Source organism: Mandrillus leucophaeus, unplaced genomic scaffold, assembly GCF_000951045.1.
Source record: "Mandrillus leucophaeus isolate KB7577 unplaced genomic scaffold, Mleu.le_1.0 Scaffold832, whole genome shotgun sequence".
Taxonomy (NCBI): domain Eukaryota; kingdom Metazoa; phylum Chordata; class Mammalia; order Primates; family Cercopithecidae; genus Mandrillus; species Mandrillus leucophaeus.
The window spans coordinates 823150-849240 of NW_012109053.1; the positions used below are offsets into that span (position 1 = coordinate 823150).

At 35.9% G+C, this 26091-nt stretch overlaps 1 protein-coding gene across 8 annotated transcripts in view; it reads left to right on the top strand.

Moving 5' to 3' along the window:
* The window catches only part of PDLIM5 (PDZ and LIM domain 5), a 221702-nt gene that overhangs the window by 124343 nt on the left and 71268 nt on the right, over window positions 1-26091 (top strand). For 4 of the 8 annotated variants that reach the window (XM_011968231.1, XM_011968232.1, XM_011968235.1 and 1 more), the window contains 2 exons: window positions 8136-8308; window positions 8975-9011. In XM_011968231.1, the coding sequence (XP_011823621.1) occupies window positions 8136-8308; window positions 8975-9011 (210 nt within the window). Of the gene's footprint in view, window positions 1-1773; window positions 1791-5287; window positions 5303-7544; window positions 7563-8135; window positions 8309-8974; window positions 9012-9552; window positions 10697-26091 lie in introns of those variants that run through there. The other 4 variants (XM_011968230.1, XM_011968233.1, XM_011968237.1 and 1 more) reach the window with 3 other exon arrangements.

Genomic DNA, 26091 nt, shown 5'->3' on the forward strand with positions numbered 1-26091 from the left:
ATATATATTTAAATATATATATATATTTAGAGAGAGAGAGAGAGAGAGAGAGAGAGAGGAAAACTAGTATCCTTCAAAACAGAATGTTATTTTTTCTTTCATGTGAGGAAGAGAAACAGTACGGAGTGTTCAGGAGTGTTTGGTTGTAATTTTTTTTTTTTTTAAGTATGTTTAAGACAATATATTTTCGAGTAATCAGGGTAGATACCCTGCAAAGAAAGATGCTGTCTGTTAAATGCAAACCACACAGAAGACTAAAACAGAAGTTTACTACGTTTATTAAATTCCAAGTTCAGTAGAAAAACATCCATTGAAGGAAGTGTCTTAACTAAAATCTTTTCTACTAGCACTTCTTGAAATCTCATAAAAACTCTTCTTAATGGAAATGGAAAGTTGTAGAGTTAAAAGCAAACTGAGGTTATGGAAAAGTACTGCTTTTAAAACATCTGAAAATACCAAGCTTAAGTTTTGTGTTTTGTAAGCACGGCTTTGGTGATAAAACTTGAAATGATTTAAAGCTTATTATTTTTAAACTGAAACTAGGCAGTATTATAGAGCCTTTATGATGGCTTCTTAATCAATTGACCATGTTTATTAAGCACATGCCTGCTGTCCAGCACTGTGCAAAATTCAGGAGAAAAGAGATTACTACATATTTTGCATCATTTTCAGGCAAGTTACTGCTTTGCATTTGCAAACTGGATATATTTAAAAATAGCTTGATTTTAAAATGTCTAGATGTTAGGACAGTAAAAACTTGATTACTCTGAAACTAAAGTGTGTTGTCTGTGAAACTCTGAGACACATTCATTGGTAGTGCCCTTTCTCTCACAATATTTAGATTGTAGAAATAAAAATAAATTACATGCTTTACTAGTCAGTGATGTGTCATTTTGAAGAGTGGGTGTTCTATGCTGTTAATGGATGCATTTTTTGCATAAGTTGTGAAACTTTTTCTGGAGTCAGTGTCAAACTTGTCACTATTATATTTCCCAGATTTTTATAATGTTGCAAAATACCTACAACAAAACTCTTTTAAAGTCGAGAGTTGTTACTTAATATTAGTTACTTTTTAATTAAAAAAAAAAAATACATACCAATGACCAAAAATGGTAAGAGTTCAGAAGGATGTAAAGTTAAATGCTTAGGTTGTCTTTTTCCTCAAAGCACCAGGAGGACTATCAGTTTTTAGTTTTTAAGCTAATTTGATAGCTATTCCACACAAATTTGTATAACATTGATAAACATAAGACATAAACAGATGCGTATTAATGAAGCATCATTACTAAGAAATAATTAGATGTTCATCCTAATAGTATGAAATCTGTACATAATGTTGATATTTTTAGAATATTTTAAATTAATAGTATGTAAGCATTCCTGTTTCTTCCTATGAGTAAGGATTAAGGCATGTTAAGAAACTTTAAACCTTTCTTCTGTATGTACAAATTATTGGTCATGACTGGCTGTTTTCTTTACTACTCTCCTTACTCTACTAAGAGCAAAGTGGGACTTTATATTCAAACTGGAAGGATTGCTGTTTTGCATCAAGTAGTTTAAGTGATTTACGTTTTCCTTTTCCATATATCCTTGCATTATAATGTGCCACTGCTTTCAAGAGGTAAGTCTTTTAGTCTGTTATAATAATTTTAATTTTGTTGGACTGAAATTTCTTCTAACAGCTCCTGTGTGGTATTTTGAAGAACCTGGCCTTGGAAGATTAAAAAAATGATGATAGTGTAGTAATATTTTAAAATACTTTTTTCTTTGCAGAAAACACAAGTGACAAAGTTAGTATCCACATTACTGGAGAGGAAATATGGTGATTTATATATGAGTAAACAGCATGAATGCCTGATTTTTGCAAAATTAAGTTAAATTTTGCAAAAGAGCCATAATTTAGAATAACCACATTTAGTATTTTCAGTAAGCTTGGTTTGTATTGCTATGTTCTGGTGAATTGCTTTGTAGTAATAAATAGTAGTGTTTAACGTAAGTCATAAAATGTGTGTGGGTTTTGCTATGTATTGGCTTAAAAGAAACAGTGCTTGGGAGAATGTAATTTATATTAGTCGAGACTGGTAGAACACAAAGACAGAAGAGAAAGCATACACATTTATACAACTAGTGAATAACATGTAAAACTGAGTTGATGTCCAAATCAGTGTCAAAAGCCAATGGTAAGGTCTCTTAAGAACTTTTATGATTTTTCTAGAGAGTTTTAATTCAATGTTGCTGACAGGTTCAGACCTCTATAGGTACAGTTGTGTGTCAGTGGATAGTAGAAAGTCCACATACTTTTGAAATTTGTTAAGAGAGATAAATACCAACTGATTAAATGTCACTATTGGTGTAGATGTTGGGAATCACTATGGTATAACTTTCAAACCTCACTTTTGTGTTCCATTGGTATTGACACTACACTGGCTGATGATTACTAGCTTTAAAAATAGGTAAAAATCGGCCGGGCGCAGTGGCTCAAGCCTGTAATCCCAGCACTTTGGGAGGCCGAGACGGGCGGATCACAAGGTCAGGAGATCGAGACCATCCTGGCTAACACGGTGAAACCCCGTCTCTACTAAAAAATACAAAAACCTAGCTGGGCGAGGTGGCGGGCGTCTGTAGTCCCAGCTACTCGGGAGGCTGAGGCAGGAGAATGGCGTGAACCCGGGAGGCGTAGCTTGCAGTGAGCTGAGATCCGGCCACTGCACTCCAGTCTGGGCGACAAAGCGAGACTCTGTCTCAACAACAACAACAACAAAAAAAAATAGGTAAAAATCACCTTAGATAAGAACCTAAAATAATTTTTATTAGTTAACTTATAGTTATTCTGAACATGTACTAAATTTTTTTTTTTTACCATCATCCTATAAAGTAGAATTGGACATACAAAGTATCTCTCCTGGGACACATCCAAGAGAATCAACTACTGAATTATCAGAGCAACTTCATTCCAGTGTGGCTATGGTCTCACTAATTGAACAGTTTTACGTTTTATATATATAGGAGTATTGAATACCAGTGTAAACATCCCCAAACCCTGTTCTTATTTTATGTCCATTTAAAGTTAAATTCTTCTGGATGGAGACTTAGGCTAGTTACTAGATTCCAGTGTAAAAATGTTTGACTTGTAAAGGGGGAGAATGGGATTTGGAAAAACAAGCATTTAGGTTAGATAGAATTTTTTTAAATTCAAGATTAAGATTCATTAATCTGTTAGGTATTACTATGCATTGTTCTAGGTGTTTCTAAATGCATTATGTGATTTGGTTCTTTAAACTCTGATGCCAAGAGATTACATATTTTTCTCAAGTCACACATCTTATAAGTAATAGAGCTAAGATTTGAGCCTAGGTCTTTTGAAGCCAAATTTTGATGTGTGTTTCCCTATGTCACCTGCTTGTGACTGGGCTTATTTCTGTAACTTTGGATTAGTATTTATTCTTAATGATTATAGAATTGAATTGAAGCTATATGAATCAGTTGATGTGCATATACTACAATTGGGTTAGATACTCCCCCACCCCCTTTTTTTTTTGAGCAGTTGGGTAATCTTTTCCAACAGTAAACCTGTATTTGTGTAGTTTTCAAAGTGTCTTCAAATATGCTAAACATAAACCCTTAGAGGAAGTCTGAAACACAGAGAAATTGTCATTGATTTCACTGTTGAGGAAAATGAGGCTTCTGTAGATTACAGTTTGCCCAGGGCATGGGGGAAAGTGGGCAGCACAGCCGGAATGAGAAACCAGATCACCTGACTATCATGTTAGCACATTTGCCACTGCTGTGTATTTTGGACTATTCCATTTGGGCATTTTTTCTAAAATATGTAAAAAATTTGTTTGGCATACTCAAATTGTCACCTTTAGGTTGAAATCAGTCAACCCTCCACTTGCTGCCCCTCCATCACACCATTGAACATTTACCCCCACTTAATTTTACTTTAATATAAAACATTTTTCCTAAACTTTAAAATGTTTAAATATACATCTAAAACTCAACTCTGTTCAGGATGAGATTATTTTGCAAACCTATTTCCCTGCTACTTAAAATAACAAGGCAGAGGAGAGAATACTGTGCATTGTGGCTACAGAAGAGTAAATGCAAGCAAACTATTGAGATCAACTTTATCCTGCATCTCACACTCACTCAGTGTAACTCAACCCTCTCTTGAGTTTATGAAACTGATTTTGATATGTGGAAATATAGCAACACTGAAAAGCCTTAGCATTAAAACTGGTAGGCAGTTTTTCTTACTATGTTTGTAGTGAATTGTCACTTACTCTGACTAAACGTCATTGCAGAATTGAAAAATGCTACAGTGTGTTATTTGGCAAACTATACAGTTTATACTTTAGTCTTTTCTATCCCTACTGTAATATGAATGTGTTGTTAATGATTCTGTACTGAAAAGATAGGCTATGTGAATGAATTATGTTTTGAGGTTCTCCTGCTTCAGGTGTTACTAACTTAGTTCCTTTACCATGTCTTACCAGACATGCCTTCTGGGCAATAATTGTGTCACTGATAATACAGAACTATGGAATTCCCACAAATCACTTCTAAAGTTACTGGAACTTGCTTGTGAATGAGGGTGGTATTAATGAGGGACAGGAGAGAGTAAGAAAATTGAGTGATAGCTCATTATTTGTGATCCATTGTGCTTCCTACATTTTTCATCATAGAAACAAGAAAAAATTCAAATAACATATTATTCTTCTATAACATATGATTCAAGATAATTCATGTGAGAAATTACACTTGCTATTAATATATACTTCTATTATGTGAGACTGAAAGATTTTTCTCTTATTCTTTTCTGATTTTAAAAGTGATTCTAAAATGATCTGTTTCTGTATTTTACATCTGATTGTTTTCTGTTCTTTGTTAAGAACATAAGAATTTGGATTCATGTTTAAATGATTTTTATAAAACCTTGTGCATTAAAAAAATAGTGGATCTTTCAGTCACTTGATACTTGAAGTAGCATTAATATGTAAAATAGTTTTCAGTGTTTTGTGGGATGGGGGAACAAAAGTGTTGTCTTGATTATAACAGTGTAGTAGAATTTTTACTAACATTTGTTCATTTTTTGTCTATGCTTACGTGATTATTTTGAAGCATGATGTTTGTGTAACATCTTCACTGAAAATCATTGTGTTATGAATTTCATTTTATTTTCTTTTTCTTCTTTTTTCCCCTCTTTGTCTGTTGGTCATCTTCCGGGGAACATCAATGTCTTCTCTTCTCTATCACGTCTTTTTTGTGTGTATTATTCTTCCCTCAGTAACCCTGGCACTGTGTAAGTACTTAACCAATTATTCAGTTTCTAATTGTCTCTGTAACTTTCCTTCTTGCTTTCAATTTAATACTACCAGCAAATTTTGTTAGGATTTTCTCATAAGAATTTTCAAAAATGTTAAGGAGCATAAGAAGCATTTTTTTTTTTATGCTAGAGAATTTCGTATGCATCAGTGGTATGTTTAGAACACCCACACTTCTGTAACTAAAAACTTAGTAAGTTAACCTTCATTGAGCTAGATGAGTATTATGGACAGTGTATACCGGAGTTAGAACTGTAGTTTGGGCTTTCCTTTAGTTTATTATTATTATTTTTAATGTTCATATTTTGAAATAAATTACTTGCCCCTGAGAGTAAATTTGACATTCTATACCAAATGTATTTTTTAAAATAAAATTATTGAAATTTTTCTTTTCTTTCATCATAGTTATCACACTCTGGAGTTTCAGAACCAGAAAGCACTAAATGTTTAGAAACTTCATATCATTTGACATAAGACCTTAAGGTGTGGTAAACAACACAAAGAATCTAAGGGGTAGTGTACTTTTTACAAGTGTGTCATAGCTAAAAATGCTACTTAGGTAGTGTCGTTCTATTATTCGTAATATCTTAGCTTGACACCATTATTTTGTTTTTAGAGATCAAACCTTTTATAGAGGATAAAATAGTCTTACACTTGAAATTAACATCATTTAAGAGCAAACTACACTCAATACTTGTGGAGAAATTTAAAACTATAATAAGTTTAATAGCTGAATATAAAATTTTTCAAGTACTTGCATTAGATAAAGAGTTGTCTGTTTTATGTCTGCCAAAGGCAGTGTGTTTATGAAGAAATCTATGCTTGTTTCCTAATTTTAAAACATTTTGTTCATTTTTAAAAGAACTAGGTTTTGTTCAATATTAGTGGAAGGTCTTTTAGATATTTTATTTGTGGAATCATATGATATTACCATATTACCACAAGTTATAGTATTTTCTATGATTTTTTGCATAAATATTACTGATTTGTTATTTTGTATATGCAGATTATTCATAGTCTTAAACATGTATTGCAGTTGATTTTCTAGTAATCATAAAAGAATACATTATGATGATCATTACCTCATGTTATATACTGCAGAAAGCACCTTACATACATTATCTATCTTATTTGTTCTTAAATAACCCCTTAAGATGCAAGTCTTATTTCTCAAATGAGGAAATTGAGCTTAGAGAAATGACTTGCATAAAGCACACACTGAATCTGACTTGAAAGCCAGTGTTACTAACTGTAATTCTATCCTGTTCTTCACTGGAGAAAAGCTTTTCCAGTGTGCTGAGACAGTTTTGGTTATGTAGCTATTAAAATGATAACAGTCATGTGGACTGCAGATAGCACTATTGTTTTCTCACGGTGAGTTGAACCTAGCAGGTGTTGCCACTCACATCTGACCACATTTATAACACTTTCTGTACTCAGATCTTGTGCCAGTAGTCTCCTAGTCCAGACTCATGTTCCTTTTTCTCTTGAAATTAAAGTCATAGCCTCCAAAAATTTGCATTTGCCCTATTTTGAGGGGGGAGAAGTGGAGACTATTCATTATGCTCAGTATATCATACAGTGTTAAAATACACATTGCAAATTCCTTTGTATTTATGCCCTTTTAAAATGAAAATGAATGTTCATAGCAAACTCAAAGTTCTTGAACTCTGTAGTTTACACATCCTCAGAACACTACCTTGTATGTGATATTCAAGAGACTGACTTTCTAAAGAGTCTTAGAGCCAAGCTTTAAATTCTGATCTTTTAATACCTATTTCAGTAGTTGCTCATATGCCGTACTTCTTCTTCACTGTGCTGATCCCACACACAGCTATCTTTAGGATAAGGAATACCTGTACATATGAATGAGAAAACTGTGGAAAGGAATAGTTTGGACTCTTTTCAAAATTGTATTTGGAATTGCTAGTTTAGCCTCTACTAAACCATACTTGGCTCCTGGGCCTAGTGAAGATTTGATCATTTAATTTCATGAAAGCCAGTACATTCTAGCAGCATATTGATATTAATGGTCGTTGTGAATATAGTCCACATCTGTGTTTCATGTGGCATACAATGAACAATACAAATAATTTCAGGAAGTTTGATTTTGACTACTATGGACTTTTCTAGTTGTTTTCTTTTTTTCTTATCATTTTCCTTTCCTTTTTCTTCATGTTGGAAATCTTTCTTCTGCTGCCTTCCTCTGTCAATTAAAAGGAAAATCCCACCTAAACGGTAATCTTTCTGTTGAATACATTCTAATAGCGTTATTTTATATTAATATTGTAAGTGCAGTTTTTTACTTATAATTTAAAAGGTTTTTTTTTGTTTTCTTTTGTTTTTTTTTGTGAGACAGAGTCTCGCTCTGTTGCCCAGGGTGGAGTGCAGGGGCACGATCTTGGCTCACTGCACCCTCCACCTCCCAGGTTCAAGCGATTCTCCTGCCTCAACCTCCCCAGTAGCTGGGACTACAGGCACATGCCACCATGCCCAGCTAATTTTTTGTACTTTTAGCAGAGATGGGGTTTCACTGTGTTAAGCCAGGATGGTCTCAATCTCCTGACCTCATGATCCGCCCACCTTGGCCTCCCAATGTGCTGGGATTACAGGCATGAGCCACCATGCCCAGCCTATTTTAGATAGATCTTTTAAAAAATTGAGACTGAATATACTTGCAAAGCAAACTGTTTATATAAAAGGAACATTGAAGATTAATCATATAAATTATAAATAATTTACTAGAAGATATTTTATCCTTTTAATATAATTTCACAATTAAATTTTTTTTTTTTTTCTCCTTAATCCTAGCCCACCAAGAAAACACATTGTGGAGCGCAATACAGAGTTTTATCATATACCCACTCACAGTGATGCCAGCAAGAAGAGACTGATTGAGGATACTGAAGACTGGCGTCCAAGGACTGGAACAACTCAGTCTCGCTCTTTCCGAATCCTTGCCCAGATCACTGGGACTGAACATTGTAAGTGAACTTCTAGGTGTCCTAATGGATGAGTATTTTTTTGCCACAGAGAGTAGCATTGAGACTGATTGGTAGTTGTCAGAAAACAACCCCGAGACAGTTTGCTTTTAAATTATGCTGTGCATAACATGGGTAATATAAATAAGACCCCAGGCTGGGCGCAGTGGCTCATTCCTGTAATCCCAGCACTTTGGGAGGCCGAGGCAGGAGGATCATGAGGTCATGAGTTGAGACCAGAATAGCCAACATGATGAAACCCTGCCTCTACTAAAAATACAAAAATTAGCCAGGCATTGTGGCAGACACCTGTAATCCCAGCTACTTGGTAGCCTGCGGTAGGAGAATCGTTTGAACCGGGGAGGCAGAGATTGCAGTGAGCTGAGATCATGCCACTGTACTCCACACTGAGCTACGGAGGGAGGGGTTCTGTCTCATAAATCAATCAATCAATCAATCAATCAATCAATCACCAGCCCATGAAAAGTATAGATGTAATAGTAGTTGTACTAACTATAGTTTATAGCCAACAACAGGCTACTGTGGAATTCGTTTTAGTGGCTCCATGGAAGTTGAACATTTGATATTGATTGGTGCAGGTAATTGCTTAAGTGATTTTGAAGTTAAACAAAACAAACTAATATTTGGATATTGCTTATTATATTTCAGTGAAAGAATCTGAAGCTGATAATACAAAGAAGGCAAAGTAAGTTCTCTATCTTTTTGTCAATTGAATGTTTTCCTTTCATGAATGGTCTCAGTTTGGTTTTTCAGATTGTCAAGTGTAATGGTATGGCATTTCGTCTTTGCAGCTAGAAGCTAAGCATTTAACTTTGGTGCCTTTTGTGTGACCTAAATGTACAACTTGCAGATTTTTAAAGTAGTGGATATTGTCTGGGTTTTAAGGCGTGTTTTCCTTAGTATTGAAATAAGAAGTGGGCAGAAGGGTGTATTTTGGGGTGCTTTGCTAACAATACATATGTCTATGAATGTGCTGGTGTGTTGTCTTGCAGTCACTTTATTTTGAGCATAAAAATATATGTTTCCAAGAGGGATCTATGGATTAATTTCTGTATTTCTAAAAATGCTCTACCCTTAAAATCTTTGCCACTTAATAAAGTAGCTATGTGAAATTAAGCTTTTATAAGGCATGTTTTCTGCATGATGGAATTAGTCTAGAATCTTTTTCCTTCTATTTCTTATGACTCTTCTATCACTCTTTTTTTTTTTTTTTTTTTTTTCCACAGGGAAAAGATACCCCTTCACGTCTTTAGTCCCAAATACACAAAATTACGTGACTGGCACCATGAAGTTTCAGCACGTGCTCTTAACGTACAGTGATTTATGAGCCTTGTCCCCCAAGCAGCCAGCACATACCTTTTCATTTACTTTTTTTCAACTTCATAGCAAAATCTGTATTAAATTTGCCTTACGAAAAAATAGAACTTTTTCTATACTTTTCTAACAATTTCCTATTGTTGTGAGAAAAGGAAGATGAACATGTTTTATGCTAGCTGGTAGCTCACAAATGTAAAACCAAAAAAAAAAAAAAAGAAAGAAAGAAAGAATATTAAGGGACTAGATCTGTTCAGTGGATTTGTATCTGTTTTTGTTGTTATTAGGGTAGTAACCTTGGAAAATGAATTATTTTCATAAGTTGAATTTGGTTCGTTGGTTGAAGCAGAGGATAATGAGCAAATAATGTCCTTGTCTAATTTGGAAAATACTTCCTTTATGTTATTAACATTTCCCAAGATTACTTTTTAAGTTTATTATTATGTAACATTCAAGATTGATTGTAAATTATTCTAAATAAGTAAATATAAGGAGGCAAGAATAAACAGAGAAGACTTTATTAAAGAAGAGTGCACGCAGTGTAGATTTAGGTATCTTTTAAAGTAGGTACTATTCAGGATGGCTCTATGAAGAGGAGGAGGTCCAGATTTGGCTCCTGGAAAAGGAAAGAAGAGAATTTTACCCCATGTGCAATGGAGAAATACAGTATTCTTTGGTTTGGTTGGATTTTCAAATCCTATTTCCTATCAAAGGAAATATCTCTAAGCTAGTGGATGTTTTTAGAGTATAGACAATTTCTAGGTATTAACTAATAAGATATAGAAAAGATAGCTTTGCTTTTTTTAATCAGAAGAACATAAATTATAATATGAATGATTATGAGACATCAGAGAAATATTTTACTTAGTGATATAAACTACTGTGCACTGCTGCTATTCCTAGGAAGCTGTGTTTTGGGCAATACATGGAAGCTAAATATATGACCAGAAATGCTTTCTGCCTTGTAATATAGTGTATTATATATTAGAGCTACATTTAGTAATAAATGCATTTTGAAGTTTGGAAAAGTATTGTAATAAAGTTGCCTTTAACTTAGCTTTGTACTGGTTCTGTTTCCTTGAGGCTAGACACAGTGCCATCCAGGAGTTGTTACAGTATAACTGGGTAAAATAAACAGTTCTCTGACATTTCATTTGGAAAACACTTTTAACTTTGTGAGGTTACTAAAATATGGGTATAAAACATGGCAGGCCAGGCGCAGTGGCTCACGCCTGTAATCCCAGCATTTTGGGAGGCCGAGGCGGGCAAATCACCCGAGGTCGGGAGTTCAAGACCAGACTGACCAACATAGAGAAACCCTGTCTCTACTAAAAATACAAGATTAGCCGGGCGTGTTGGCGCATGTCTGTAATCCCAGGTACTCAGGAGGCTGATGCAGGAAAATCGCTTGAACCTGGGAGGTTCACTAGCAGAGGTTGCGGTGAGCCGAGATCGCACCATTGCATTCCAGTATGGGCAACAAGAGCGAAACTCCATCTCAAAATAAATAAATAAACAAATAAATAAATAAATAAATAAAACATGATAAAGAATCATGTTTGATTTTTCCCCCTGAATTACTACAATATGTAGTATCCTATGTGAGTAACATAAGATCAGTTGACTGTTGTGCAATATAGAATTATTATTTGTGTGAAACTACTGCTGAAGGACCTTGCCTGCATTCAAGGGTCTATTTTTATTTTTCCAGGTATTCTTTCACTTTAGTGACATAATAGTCTAGTACAACTGCCTGAGAACTTGGAGAAACTAACATTAATTTTAGATAGTGATTGATAAAATTTGGCCGGCCAAATGCATTTTAAAAATAATTCTAGGATTTATCTATGCTTATTTCTAGTATACCTCATGATATATAAGACATCTTTCTTTTGTCATATTAGTTCTTCTTCAGATACTAAGACAGATGTCCTGCCTGCTAGTGTTTTTATGATGCTGACATCAATCCCAGTTATAACTGTGTCTCTGGCCTCTGTAAGAAAATCTACTTTCTTAGACCAGGCTTTCCTATACCCAGTAATTCTTCCAGGATCCCAAAAGATGATGTTTGAGAAACTATAGAATTAAAACCTCATAAAAATAAATGGTGTGGTTGAGTAAACGTGGTATTTTCCACCAATAATCCAATTTCTAAAATAACTACAGAGTGGACAGAAAGAACGACTCAAAAGAACTTTAGGTAAATGGGAAAAATTTTCCCTAATACAGACAAGAGAACCTGTATAGAGTTACAACTTAAAACAGATGTAATTAAAATAAAAATTTAATACCTTGCTTAATTAAAAATGAAGTATTTAGTATTTCATTGAAAGCACAGACTTAGATAAATGGAATGATCCATACTTGAGTATGAGGACAAATATTCAGCCAGGATCATAAAGGACATTCCATTTGACCCTGTCAGAAGATGAATTCCTGAGCTCAGTGAATCTCCTGGGACATCTTATATTCCTAGCTTAAACACTAGCCAAAAATTATAAAAGCTTCTTGCAAAAATATTATTGTAAATCTGGTGACCTAATTTATGACTTGTTTTTGTTTGTCTCTCTTATACAGACCTTCATTATAGGCCTGTTTTTAAAGTGAAATTGGGAAGTTGCTCTTAAGAATGTTTTCAACATTTTTTTCTTTCTTTCTTTCTTTTTTTTTTTTAATTTAAGACAGAGCTGTGCTCTGTCACCCAGGCTGGAGTGCAGTGGCGTGATATTGGCTCACTGTAGCTTCCACCTCCCAGGTTTGAGTGATTCTTCTGCCTCAGCCTCCTGAGTAGCTGGGATTACAGGCATGCACCTCCATGCCCAGCTAATTTTCATATATTTTTTAGTAGAGACAGGGTTTCGTCATGTTGGCCAGGCTGGTGTCGAACTTCTGACCTCCAGTTATCCGCCTGCCTCGGCCTCCCAAAGTGCTGGGAGCCACCATACCCGGCCTCAACATTTTTTTCTTATAGTGTTTCATTCACAAGACTGAGTGTCTCACACATGGTCCAATGTATTTTTGTTACCTCAAAAATTATAGTATTTGTGGAAACAAAAGCATTCTTTCATGCATCATTGTGCCCTTTAGGAAGGCTCAGATATATAGACATCTTAGAGTTTATTTAATACAAATTGTGGTGTTAGGACACAGAGTAGCAGTTCCTTCTTTTTTTCAAAATTATTCAAAAATATAGAATGAATTGATTTTCCCTCCAGGTATGTAATTTTGTAATTATTGTGTTTCTGATGTGTATTTAAAAATCATATAAATCATAAATATTTACTCATTGCCAGCATTCATTCTTTCAAATGCATAATTGCTGTATATGTAAATGCCAGGCACTAATCAATGTACTAGGAATACACTAATGAATAACAGATAAATGTATAAGCAAGATGAGCTAAGGTAATTGTGTTACCAAGATAATAAGTTAATATAAAATAAGTATGGCTTAGTCAGGGAAGGATTACTTTAGATTATGTGGACCTCTGAAGAGACAACCTTAATGCCAGCAGCTGGGAGAAAAAAGGAGTCAGCCGTGTGATGACTCGAAGGTGGGGAGACAAGTGTGGAAAGGAGCATGCAAGAACACAGAACAGAAAGGTCATTGTGACTGGAGTCCAGGCTAGGCAGGGAAGCGTGCTAGAACTCCTGTACATAGACAAAACACTTATGTTCCCATTCCTATCCATAACGTTTTAAATGGGAAATTATGATATCATATCTAACTGCTTGCAAATAAAATTAGAAAATGAAGAAGCAGGGAGGCTTCTTGTCAGGCGGCTAATTGCAGTGCACTCACCTAGTTGGTGCCAGCCCTGATTATTAACAATTTAATACTTTTCCTGTTGAGACCCAATGAAGACCTAGAAAAGAGAGGCATAAATATATGTTGATAACGTGTATGTAGGGAACACAAACAGAATATCCTACAGAGCATACATAAAACCATACAGAAAATACGAAAACACTTTGATGTATTAAATTTGACATATGATGCTCTTCATAATAGTGATGAATTTGAGGATTTAGCTGCTCTGTAAAATCTTGGCTAGAATTGGCTGGACACTTTCCTTTTGTTTATCCCATTCCAGAAAATTCCTTAAAGCAAGTAAATATTTCCTGCACATTCTTTCCAAAGTAGGAATTATAGTATTTTTTTTCTTGGTTAGAAGTAGTAAGAAGCAGCAAGTGATAAATTCTGAGTTTTAGACTGAGATTTGTAACTCACTGATTACTTTCTGCCCCCAAGTTTCCACTTCTCTGGAGTTAGAATCTGTGGTAGACACTGTGCTGCCCACTCAGATATCACTTCAGTGGAGGACTTGATACCTCTGCCAATGGGAGTGTGGTAGGCAAACAGCCTTCATGTGCCAGCCCCTTCACAAATCACCTCAGCTGCAGACAGTCCCTCTTCAAGACCCTAGGCTTGGTGGGTCTGCCCACATGCAGTGAACTGATTGATAAGTGGGAAGAGAGGGAAGTAAAAAACCTGGTTATTTCATCCCAATTAAGACCAACTTGAAGGGACCGTTCTAGCTCCAGAGCTGCTGTGGAGTCAGCTGAGGCTGTCCTAAGTTTTGTTTGGCAACTCCACCTCTCCTGCCCATTCCTGCTTCCTTTTCTGTCCTTTCTCCTTCACAGTTGTTGACCCTAGAGACATTTCTTAATAAGCGTCCTGCATGCTAAGCTCTGCTTTCTGGAGAACCTGATCTGCAAAAGAATCATATTTTTGTAGACTCCAGTTTAGACTCCAGTTGCACAGGTTCTCTTTTATTCATCTTCTCGTCACTTTCTTCATCTTGGCCACTTCTCATCTTTTCTCCTTAAATCTTCAACCCAGATCACAAACACAGCATTTAGAAGTCTTCAAAGAAAAGATCAGTTAAGGGAAGACTGAAAGGCATGTGGAAGTCGAAAGGAACATGCATTTACTTTATTTTTGTTGCCTCAAGTTAAGGATGTTTATTTGTTGACTTCATCACAGGCAGCCTAAGAGTAATGAGCAAGCAAATGTATTTAGAAATCAAATATAATCAGAGATATGTGAATGAAGCAATGAAATGAGAAGCTTCAAAATGGGAAATTAGGATTTACCAATTAAATATAATGAACACTTAAAACAGGAAAGCAGAACTTAGAATACTATGATTTTACGTGTTCTAGTCTTCCATATATAGCATTTGGAATCTTATGTATTAGCCATTTAATTTCACTTAATGAATTTTGTGTGAACACATCTGCTGTTTTCTTCACATCCTTAAAAGTTTACTTCTGGTTCTCTTCTGGGGAGATTCTGTTGCCTTTGGAAATGTGTAGGGTAATGTACAGATGTTAAAAGGAAGGAGGATGCTAATGGTGGCTAAGGATACTAAATATCTTGTAATGCACTGAAGAATCCCACAGATGGAAGAATCATCCAGCCCAATATGCCAGTTGTGTGCTACTGAGAATGACTGGATTGAGTGTAAATATTCCCTTTTCCAAGTTGTTTTTTTTTGTTGTTGTTGTTTTTCTTTTTCCTTTTTTTTTTTTTTTTTTTTGAGACAGAGTCTCGCTTTGTCACCCAGCCTAGAGTGCAGTGGCGCTATCATGGCTCACTGCACCTCAACCTCCCAGGCTCAAGTGATCCTCCCACCTCAGCCTTCCAAGTAGCTGGAACTACAGGCACACACCACCACACCTGGCTAATTTTTTGTAGAGGCAGAATTTTGCCATGTTGCCCAAGCTGATCTCGAGCTCTTGGCAATCTGCCTGCCTCAGCCTCCCAAAGTCCTGGGATCGTAGGTGTGAGCCATCTCGTCTGGCCTAGATTTTCTTATTCCTTCCCACAATCATACATTCTCACCTATAGAGCGCCCTCTCCACTGCCCCACCCCACAGTAGAAATAATCTTCTTACCTCTGAACTTACATGCTATATAATTTTTACCTCTCATTTGACACTTACTTTTGTAATTTGTCTTATGGATATTTGTCTACATGTCTTAAGTTTCCAACTAAAGTTTGAGCTCTTTAAAAATGACAATCTTAGTGTAATAGTATAAATTGGAAGGAAAAGGGATTCTAATAGTCATGGTATTTCTTCCTGGATGCAACTGTAGCTGTTGTAAGTAAAGGCCTAGCTATTCAATGAAATGACTCATCTTGAAGATGGTTGTTAAGATTATAAAATTCATCTCTGGTAAACTGTTTCTTCAATTAGAAATACACGGTTGTCAGTCAGCTTAGGCTGCCACAACAAGATACACAGATTGGTTAGCTGGGACAGTAGAAACTTATTATCTCATAGTTCTGGAGACTCTTAAGTTCTAGGTCAAGGTGCCAGCAGAGTTGGTGTCTGTTGAGGCTTCTCCTCATGGTTGTAGATGGCCACTGTCTCACTGTGTCTCCTCACGTGGCTTTTCCTCTGTGGGGGCACAGAGAAAGAGTGAAAGCTCTGGGGTCGCTTTTTCTCATGAGGACATGGTCCCACTTGTATGACCTCATTTAACCTTAATTACCTCTTAAAAGGACCGATCTCAAAATAGTCGCATTGCGGGTTAGGGCTCCAACATATGAATACTGGAGGGATACAGTTCGGTCCATAACATACACCAACTGTCTTTGTATACTAATCCTCATTTTGACAGATTATCATTTAAGAAAAACTTATTCGTAAGTAGAATAATTGACTTGAACCCAATTGGAAGTATTGTTGTCACCTCTCTTTTGGTGCTTCCTTTTTTCCTTTGGATGACCAGTATCTGTCTCCATGTTCTCTTTCCTCAACTAGAGTATATGCTCTTTGAATATAAGAATTTTAGTATGCCCCACCATGTTTGGTACTAAAAGTTACTAATTACATATAATTGTGTACTTCTCCAATTCTCTAATTGTTGAATTTTAGGGAAATAGTTTACAGCATGGCACACACTATCTCTAATGGAATATAAGTTCAATAAAAATATCAAGACATTAAAATATCAAAACATTGATACCTATATTGAAAGTAAAGTGAAACCATACCTAAGTCACTTGAAAGGGGAGTTGTCCTTTGTTGGAGTGATCTAATTGCCAAAAGTTGACATTTTTTATCTTGATATTTTCTGTTTGTTAATTAGTTGTGAAAGACTTTTTTTCATTAAATGAACATTTGTTTTTTAATGTCTTCCTTTGTGTTTTTGGTGTGTTTCAACATGAAGAGCATGGTGATTCCTGTGAGGAGAGAATAACAATTTTAAAAATAGGTACATGAAATGCTTAGTTTGTACTCTGAATAGAAATACTAATTGAGAAAATTTTATCATTGATAAGGAAATGTTTAAATTTAAGAATCTAATCTACAACATTGATTTAAAAGAGGCAACAGCCATCTTATCAGTTACATATTAATAATAGAAAGTTATTAATATATGGCCTACCAGAATAGAGAATTATAGGAGACCATAGAAAATTTTATTTAGAGATAATTATGTTACACACGCGCGCGCGCACACACACACACACACGTTTATGCCGAAAAATCATATTGTCAAAGTGCAATTTAAGTTAAAAAATGTTTTTCTTGATCTCACCATGTTCTCATTTTCTACTGTATTATAATATTAATATCAACCTATGTAGTTTCAAATTTTTAATGCTATATATAAATAAAGTGGCATTTTAGTTTAGCAAAAGGATATCTAAAATAATGATCAAAACATATTTTTATCAGTTGTTCCCTTATCTCCCTTGCTTAAAGAATGATGGATTCTGATTTTTCACATATTTATTATGGTTGTATTAGTCTGTTCTCATACTGCTATAAAGAACTACCTGAGACTGGGTAATTTATGAGGAAAAGAGGTTTAATTGACTCATAGTTCCACAGACTTGGCAGGAATCATGGGTGGGAGGCCTCAGGAAACTTACAATCATGGTGGAAGGTGAAGGGGAAGCTGTACATCTTCACAATGGTGAGCAGGAGAGAGAGAGAAGGGGGAGGTGCCACACACTTTTAAACAACCGGATCTCGTGAGAACAAACTCACTGTCATGAGAATAGCATGGGAAAACTACCCCAATGATCCAGTCACTTCCTGCCAGGTCCCTCCCTCAACACGTGGGGGTTATAATTTGACATGTGATTTGCATGAGGACACAGAGCCAAACCATATCAATGGTTAAGAATTATAAGGTATGATATGGCTTCCCAATTGTCAAAGAATTAAAATGTTCATTAGGAGAGGAGTGACTGCTTCTCCCTTTAGTAGAAAAACAATTCAAACTCAGGTTACCAGTTACAATACACAAACTGAAACAGTTATGTTGAGGGGGGGAAACCATCTTCTTATAGACTATCTTCTAGCACCAAATAATGTCCACATGATTTCTGGCTGAAGGCCATCAGAATGAAATTTTAGAACTGGAAGAATAGAGTTAAAGTTACTTTATAAGGAGAAACCTATTGCCTTTGTACATTCATTGAAAATTTAGTAAGCATAAATTACATATTTCTGAACATACTGTTTTGTAAGTTTTTAAAGAAAACTTTGTTTGTTAATATTCATTGACCCACACTAAATAGATTAATGAAGAAATAGTTTGCTGACCCATCCCATGTCTTCATTATTGCTGTGTTTCACAAACATACTGGTCTCTTGTGACATGTCCTTATTAAGTAAGACAACATTAGTTGAGTATATTACCTAAAGCTGCTATTCTTAATAAGCTATGCGAAGAAAGCAGGAATTATTCCCTAGCCTAATACTTGCACATATTTTCATGAAGTAAGAATTAACAATTGGATTTACCCCAAAATATAGAACACCAAGATACATTTCCACAAAATATGTTTGCCAACCTGTAAAAAAGACCACGGGTCAAAAAAATGGGTATATGATCAAGTATTTTTTGTCTCCTGCAAAATAATGGAATATTTCTAAGTGATCTTTGATTTTCTGCTGGTTGAGTATACTGTTTTATGCAAATACTGTTTTGCTGACTACAATGTAAAGGTCGCCATCTATTGAACATAAGTAATTACTACACTTCAGTTCCTTGTGAGACTAGTACTTAAAAATTATTGAGGCAAGAAACATAGTTCCTATGTATTTTCATATACAAATTGTTTAATTCTCTGTTAATGCTGGAAATATCTGTTGTTGTTGTTTACCAAATTAAACTTGTACTATTAGCACTTACAAAGATCTGTTATTTATAAAAGTGTTCGTAATATGCACAGTTGGCTTTCATAATCCCAGAATATTCACCAAGTTCCTTAGAGGCAGAATTTTGTCAGACCAGTAATTCTTCTCTTGTAATGCTGTTTGGATAAGTTGTTTTCCATTTCACCTTTAGAGAAGTAAATTACACATAAAATTATTTTATTGAATTAAACCAGAAAATTAAAGAAACTTATCTTTACTAAAACTCAGTATTGAAGAAGACTCCTGCACTTCAGTTTTTTTTTTTTTTTTTTTTTTTTTACTTCAAAAGAAATCTCAACTTTAAAAATTAATTACGAGCATTGATAAAAGGCAGTCTTCAAAATCATGGAAGGCTTGATTTCTATCTTTTGCTGTTATTCTATTTTATGTATTTCAGTCACATTGAAGGTTTAAGAAGTCTGAGTTTTTCTACTTTTATATTATGTGAAGGTTTGTTTATTAGAATGATATGATTTTATAAAAGAAAATTGAACCAATATATTACATAATATAGTATAAAGCATATGACAGATAAGGATATTTGGACATCTTCATTTTCCTTTTGGTCAAATTAAAGAACTATCTACAAATTGCATTTATCTTAAAATTAGTCTCACGTGTCCATGTATTCTCTTTTGTGTTTCTCTATTTTTGTATGTATTAAAGGGTATTGTTTGAATGCTACTCCTGTGTCCAACTCAGTAATAAGTGTTCAACTCACAGATGCACCTAACTGACTACTCCCAAAGATTCTGAATTTATATCTTTGAACAGAAGAATGTGTTAAAACTAAGGTGACACCTGTTGCATAATTTTCAAGTTAGTGGTACACACTTATTTTGCCTCTTCACATACTTCATTCTTTATCCTGAAATGCTAGTACTTTTTAAGAAGAAAAAAATTGAGAAGAAATTTCTGAAAGATTTTAATGTCTTCAGGTAGTTGCATATCATTGGTTAGACAGTGAGTGAACTTGAAGCTTTAATACAGAGAAGCAACACTTAAACAAATTTGATGGAATCAAGTTTAGCCTTGGCTTACAACAGTGGAATCACATACTTGTTAAAATCAGCAAAGCTCTTAGCAGGGATGTTGGAGCAGAATCACAGGTATGTTTTAAAGAAGTACACCCACCAACAGTAAAACCAAAAATCCTTTATATATGAAAGGTAAAATAATCAGATAGCATCTATTCAAGGGATAAGTAAAAAAAAGTGATGTTGTCAAGGGTGGTTGTGAAACTAATAAATGCTCTGTGTTGAAAGACATAGCAAATAAAAATAACCGAAATCCAGACGTTTATTTATATCTTGGAGAGATTTGAAGCCCCAGATAGAAAGTGATTCTAAATGGTTCTCGCTGGACTCTTTTCCCTAATGACTTACAGTTCAGTGTATGTAGACGACTTACAGATGAGATTCACTGAGTACTATCTGCGTTTGTTTCAAATCCTGTAGGGGAAAGAAAATAGAAGAGTGGTAAAAGGAAAATATAGTACTGATTTTCAAAAAAGAAAAAAAAAAAGTGAACGTTTAACCATAAACTAATTTGAACTTGAGATCACCTGGAAAAAAGTCAAGCAGGCATTCTGAAAAGCATGGCTAGTGAGCACTGAGAAGAGGAGGGCAGAATTGCCAAGACCCAGAATAAGTTCTCAAGAAACACATCACATCCAACTTAACACATTTTGGATAGATTGGGGGGAGATGTTAATTTTAACAATTCATCAAAGAAAGGCCCTTAAAATTCTTTTGAATTTAATAATGAAATGAGGTTGATAAGTATCATGTTTGTAAATGCATAAAAGGTTGAAGGAGTTTAGCCAAAGAATATTGTTTAAAGGATTAGTGACTTGGATGAGGAGGTCCACAATTTGCTGCCCATATTTGTGAGTACCATGAAGCAGGGAGATACAGCATACATGTTCAGTAACCAGTAAGGTTGGCAAAACTAAATATTAAAGAAGGATTTTTAAAAGAAATTAAACCCAGTAAGAGTGAGTCATGTCGTATGGCTCCTAAAATGATAAGCAATAGTTCTGTTTTGCACTAGTAAATCCCACCTGGTGGCATATTATGCTAGTCCTTGACATTAATCTCTGACAATTACATAGATAATCCCAAGAAAATCAACTGAAGACTTACTGAGACAATTAAGCTGTCTTTGGGTGAAAAGCAGTTATATGAGTAGTTGATACTAGATGATAATCTGGGCTGGTTATTTGACCTAAATCCAATCGGGTCTTTTTCCCTAAACATTCTAGTTTAGTCTCAGGCCTCACTTATTAGCAGTGGCCCCTGCTCATGTTTAGCATATATTATATATAATAAATACATCCAACAAATGTTTATCAGGCACTTATTTGTGCTGGTTTCTAGGAAAATGAAGGTGCTATTATGAACTTAGTCTAGTAGAGCAGACATGCAATGAAAAAGCAAAATAAGGAAAAATACAGTTTTAGGTTATGATATATTCTATAAAGTAATATAGTACAACATGAATATAATGAGGGGAGGGGAAGAGTAAGGTCATTAGACTCTAGTTAGAGAAAAAGATAATTTGAGCTGAAATGTGAGTGCCCTGAAGGAGTCAGTCATGAGGATATGGAGATGTCCTCTCCAGGCAGAAGGAAGAACAAATGCAGAGTCCCTGAGAACAGGAGTCAGTTGGTGTGTTTAAGGAACTGAAAAAGAGCCATTATGAATGGGGCGTAGTATATAAGAGAGAAAATAAGAGAGTACATGAAGTAGTCAGGGGCCAGATTATTGATTGCCTTGTAGGTTGTGTTAAGGAGTTTAGATTATTTTCCTAATTAAATGAGAGGCCCAATATAGGATTGTAGTCATAGGAGTAACATCTGATGTGTATTTTTAACAGATCACCCTGAATACTATGGAGAATTCATTGTAAGGGAGAAATAATGAAAGCAGGAGACTCTCATGAGTATCCCCATAGTTCAGGCAAGCGTTGTAGTGGCTGTGGAGATAGAGAGCATTGGATAGGTTTGTATTTTAGAGGAAGAGCTGATAGGTGTGTAGAAATATTGAGGTGGAGGGTAATGGAGAGTGGAAAATTGGTAAGTCAGTGAATTTGTAAAGAACTAGTTCAGTTGATAAGAGTTAATGAGAATAGTCAGAGTCAATTTGGTACAGTAAAAAAAGCTAATAGAATCGAGAGATAGCAGACTGAGAAAAAAAGGGTCCTTAAAATTTAAATTTCAGAGATGTTGTACTTGTTGATGAAAAATTAAAGGTTATGAATTTTGGAGTGCATGCTGATGTATTCGAGGTATAAAGCTTAGCCTTAGAGGAATGTATCATTGAAGTGAAGAAGTCAAAGAATTTAATAGTAATATTATTTATTCAGTGATTGTACATGATTATTGAAATAATCATGAGAGATTGTTGGAATGGGGTAAAGAGGAAGGCAGTCAGGAGCTAAAACAAACAGTGGGTGAAGTAGAGACAAGACAGTAGGAAGGCCATATAGTGAATGGTATAGTGAGCCTCCAAGGACTTGGGATTTTAGAGGATCGAAGATGACTGATAGTAGTTAAAACAGTAACGAGGAGCACACTTGCTCTATCTCCAGGTTTATAAGAATAAGGCATATGAAAGAAAAAGCAACCTCTGTTTGAAGAGACTGCAAAGAAGGTATAGTAAAACAGTAAAGGGTTTATGAGGGCTGTGATAGATGGTGAAGTGATTAGATTAGGAGATGAACAAAGCAGTAAAGAAGTAAGAGTCCAGGAGATGCTCGATGACCCAAGGGATTTGAACTTCTGGTTGTGGCAGGTAAACAAGGTTAAGTGGGAAGATTGATGGGATTAATCCTCAGAGTCCATTACAGGAAAATGGATACTGGAATGTAAGCTTCAGGAAGGCAGGAAATTAAAGTGGACAACAGGATGTGTGAAGGTGCCTGACACAAAGTGGGAATTCAAGTAATTGTTTTTTGTTATTGATTGAATGGGTGCGTTCAGGACATATGATCCAGAATATTTGGTTAGTGAGTGTGTATGTAGCCACTTGGCTATTGTTCTGTAATGCCAACAGGACACTCTCACTGGAGCGTGAGGTACTGTGGTGGCTTTCTCAAGAAATGTGGCCTCTTTAAGGATTCACTGTGGGTGGCTGTTCAGTGGTACACATTCAGACATATTCTTTTATATTTTCAAACAGCTAACTTGACTCAACACTATTCATTAAATAATACATGCCTTTCTCCTCTTTATCCCGAATCTGAAAAATACCTTTATTGTTTATAAATTCTTTTTCTAATATTAGGATTATGTTAAAACTACAAAATGGCAGATTTTTGTTGCATATAAGAAGCTATTTCTAACTAGTATAAATTTTTGAAGTCATGGATCAGAATGATCCAGTGAAGAAATTGGTGATGGAAAGTGAGAGGGTCTAAAGTTAGTGATAAGTGCCCTGCAGTTACTGAGGAAGTCAGGCTTTTATCAGGGGATTGCTCCAAGTGACTTTTAAGTTGTCATTACACCTTAAAATCTTCATATTATATTTGCATTTTGTATAGATATAATACATGCTCATTCTTTACCTGGCTTTAGACCCTATGGAACATTTTCTATGTAGAGATCAAAGAATACTCTAGATAACTAAAGAATTTACAAAATACTAAGTACTGAACACTTAATAATGATAAAATCCGTTATGGGGTGGCAACAGCAGAGAAATGTGTACAAGTTAAGGCAGAGTTTGAAAGATGTGAGAAAATGGAAATTGTCATCAAAGAGCAAACTCTTCCCCTAACACAAATGTCTTAGTTCAAGCTGTTAGAAAAAAAATATCATGGACTGGGTGGCTTAAACAACGGTTATTTCTCATAGTTCTGGAGTCTGGGAAGTCAAGATCCAGGCACTTGTATACTCAGTGTCTGGTGAGGGACTGCTGCTTAGTTCATAGATGATGCCTTCTCACTGTGTCCTCACATGGTAGGAGAGAGGGAGCTCTCTAAGGTATCTCTTATAAGGGACCCCATTCATGAGCGCTGTCTGCCTGTGTGACCTAATCATCTCCCAAAGGCCTCACCTCCTAATACTATCACATAGGGGGTTAGGATTTTGACATATGATTTGGGGGTGGGGGGACACAAACATTCACTGTATAGCAACAAATGGTAAGTTCCAATTCCTTCCGCAATATCCCTTTTTTGTTTCCTTATCTTTTCCTTGCTTAAGTAAGTGGGAAGCTCCTAGAAAAATGATTTCTTTGAGTTAGTCCTTGTTTGCTCTTACAAAAAATCAACCTCATTTATATTTTTTTTAGTAGGGATGGGGTTTTGCCATGTTGACCAGGCTGGTCTCGAACTCCTGACCTCAGGTGATCCACCTGCCTTGGCCTCCCAAAGTGCTGGGATTATAGATGTGAGCCACCGTGCCAGGCCCCTGCAGCCTGGTTTCTGTTCTCCTCATTCCACTGAAGTTATTCTAACCATGGGTGCTAGTACAGTAGCTCCACCATATACCAAACTACTGACTTTAGCATATTACCAAGGATAATTTTAATACCAGTGTTGTAAGATTATTGGGAAGGATTAAATATGATGATACATATTAAGCGATGAAAAAATATATGCTTTTATTATTATAAATTATCATATCATTAATGACCAAGAGCCTGAATTATGGAAGAACTTAGTTTGTTCAAGACATTGAACAGGTAGTCTAATGTGACTGGAGTTCAGTGAACAAAGGGAAAATTGGTGTGGAAAGGTACTTGAGAGGTTGATCATAACAGGTCATTTGGGGATTTGTAGAGCATGTTAAGCATTTTGGGTATTATCCTAACTGCGGTAGGAATTCATTGCAAGGTTTTAATCAAAAGAATGATTTGATAAAATGTGTTTTGTTGTTTTTTCTTAAGGCATGTGGGCTATACTAAACCATGCCAGAAAGCACAGGGGCTGGATGGGACAGGATTTGGCAAGAGAGGAAGCAAGAGAGCAGTTAGACAGTTCTTAAATCACTAGTATAAGTTAGTGCTTATCATAGTCTAGATGAGAAAGGGTGGTAGCAGAGAAGTGGGATAGATGGATGGTGTAATGAGAAAAACTTGGTACTGTAATGCCCCCCCCCCCAACCCCTGCAAACTGGGAAAACTGGGAAGTTGCCAAGAGACTAAAGAATGACTCAGACCAAGTCCAGCTTGATGAGTAGATGAGTTTATGAGGACTTACGTACAGGTCACTACTGGACAGCAGCAGTATGGCTCCAAGAGACCCACAGCACCTCCCATCTCTAGGCTGCTTTTAAGCTAATTTTCTGGCTCTTTGCCATGTGTGTGTATGTGTGTGTTTGTGTGTACGCCGTGTGTGTGTGTGTGTGTGTGTGTACGCCCACACATGTGCGTGTGTGCATATAATAGGACTGTTTTCCTTGGTATATTCCCAGCCATGCCTCAGGATGTTTGGGTTCTCAGGGACACCTGCTCCTTGGCTAGGCACCATGGCCGTAGCTACCTGCCTGGCCCTCAAGGTTCAATCATTGAATATAATACCCTTAAGTAACCTGGTAGGGGACCCGTCACACCACCGATGGATTAAAAATATAAATTTGGAAGTAGAGTCACTGGGACATGGTGAAAGATGATTTGAGATAGAGAGATATTAGAGGTATTAATAACTAAAGGGCAATTCAAAATATGGGCTACTGCTCATAGGGGAGAGCTGGGCTAGATATAAATCTGGACATTAGGTGGTGTTGAAGCTACAGGAGAGAGTAATGTCACTAAGAGTACAGAGAAATAAAGCCTAGGACAGAGAACTCTTAGGAAACGGAATAGCCAGTGAAAGAATAATAAAAACAGGCAGGTGAATTGGGTTGAGGCACAGATGACAGGAAAAGAGAAGCAGTAGTCAGTTGAGCCAGACACTAAGTAAAATGAGGAATGCACACAAAACGACAAATACTGTATGATTCCACTGATAGGAAGTATCTAATGTAGTCATCTTTGGGCCAGGTGCAGTGGCTCACGCCTGTAATCCCAGCACTTTGGGAGGTTGGGAGTTTGAGACCAGCCTGACTAACATGGAGAAACCCCGTCTCTACTAAAAATACAAAAATTAACCAGGCGTGGTGGCACGTGCCTGTAATCCCAGCTACTTGGGAGGCTGAGGCAGGAGAATCCTTTGAACCAGGGAGGTGGAGGTTGCAGTGAGCCGGAATCGCGCCACTCTGGGTGACAGAGTGCAACTCTTGTCTCCAAAAAAGAATTAAAATAAAGTAGTCATCTTCATAGAAACAGTAGAATGGTGGT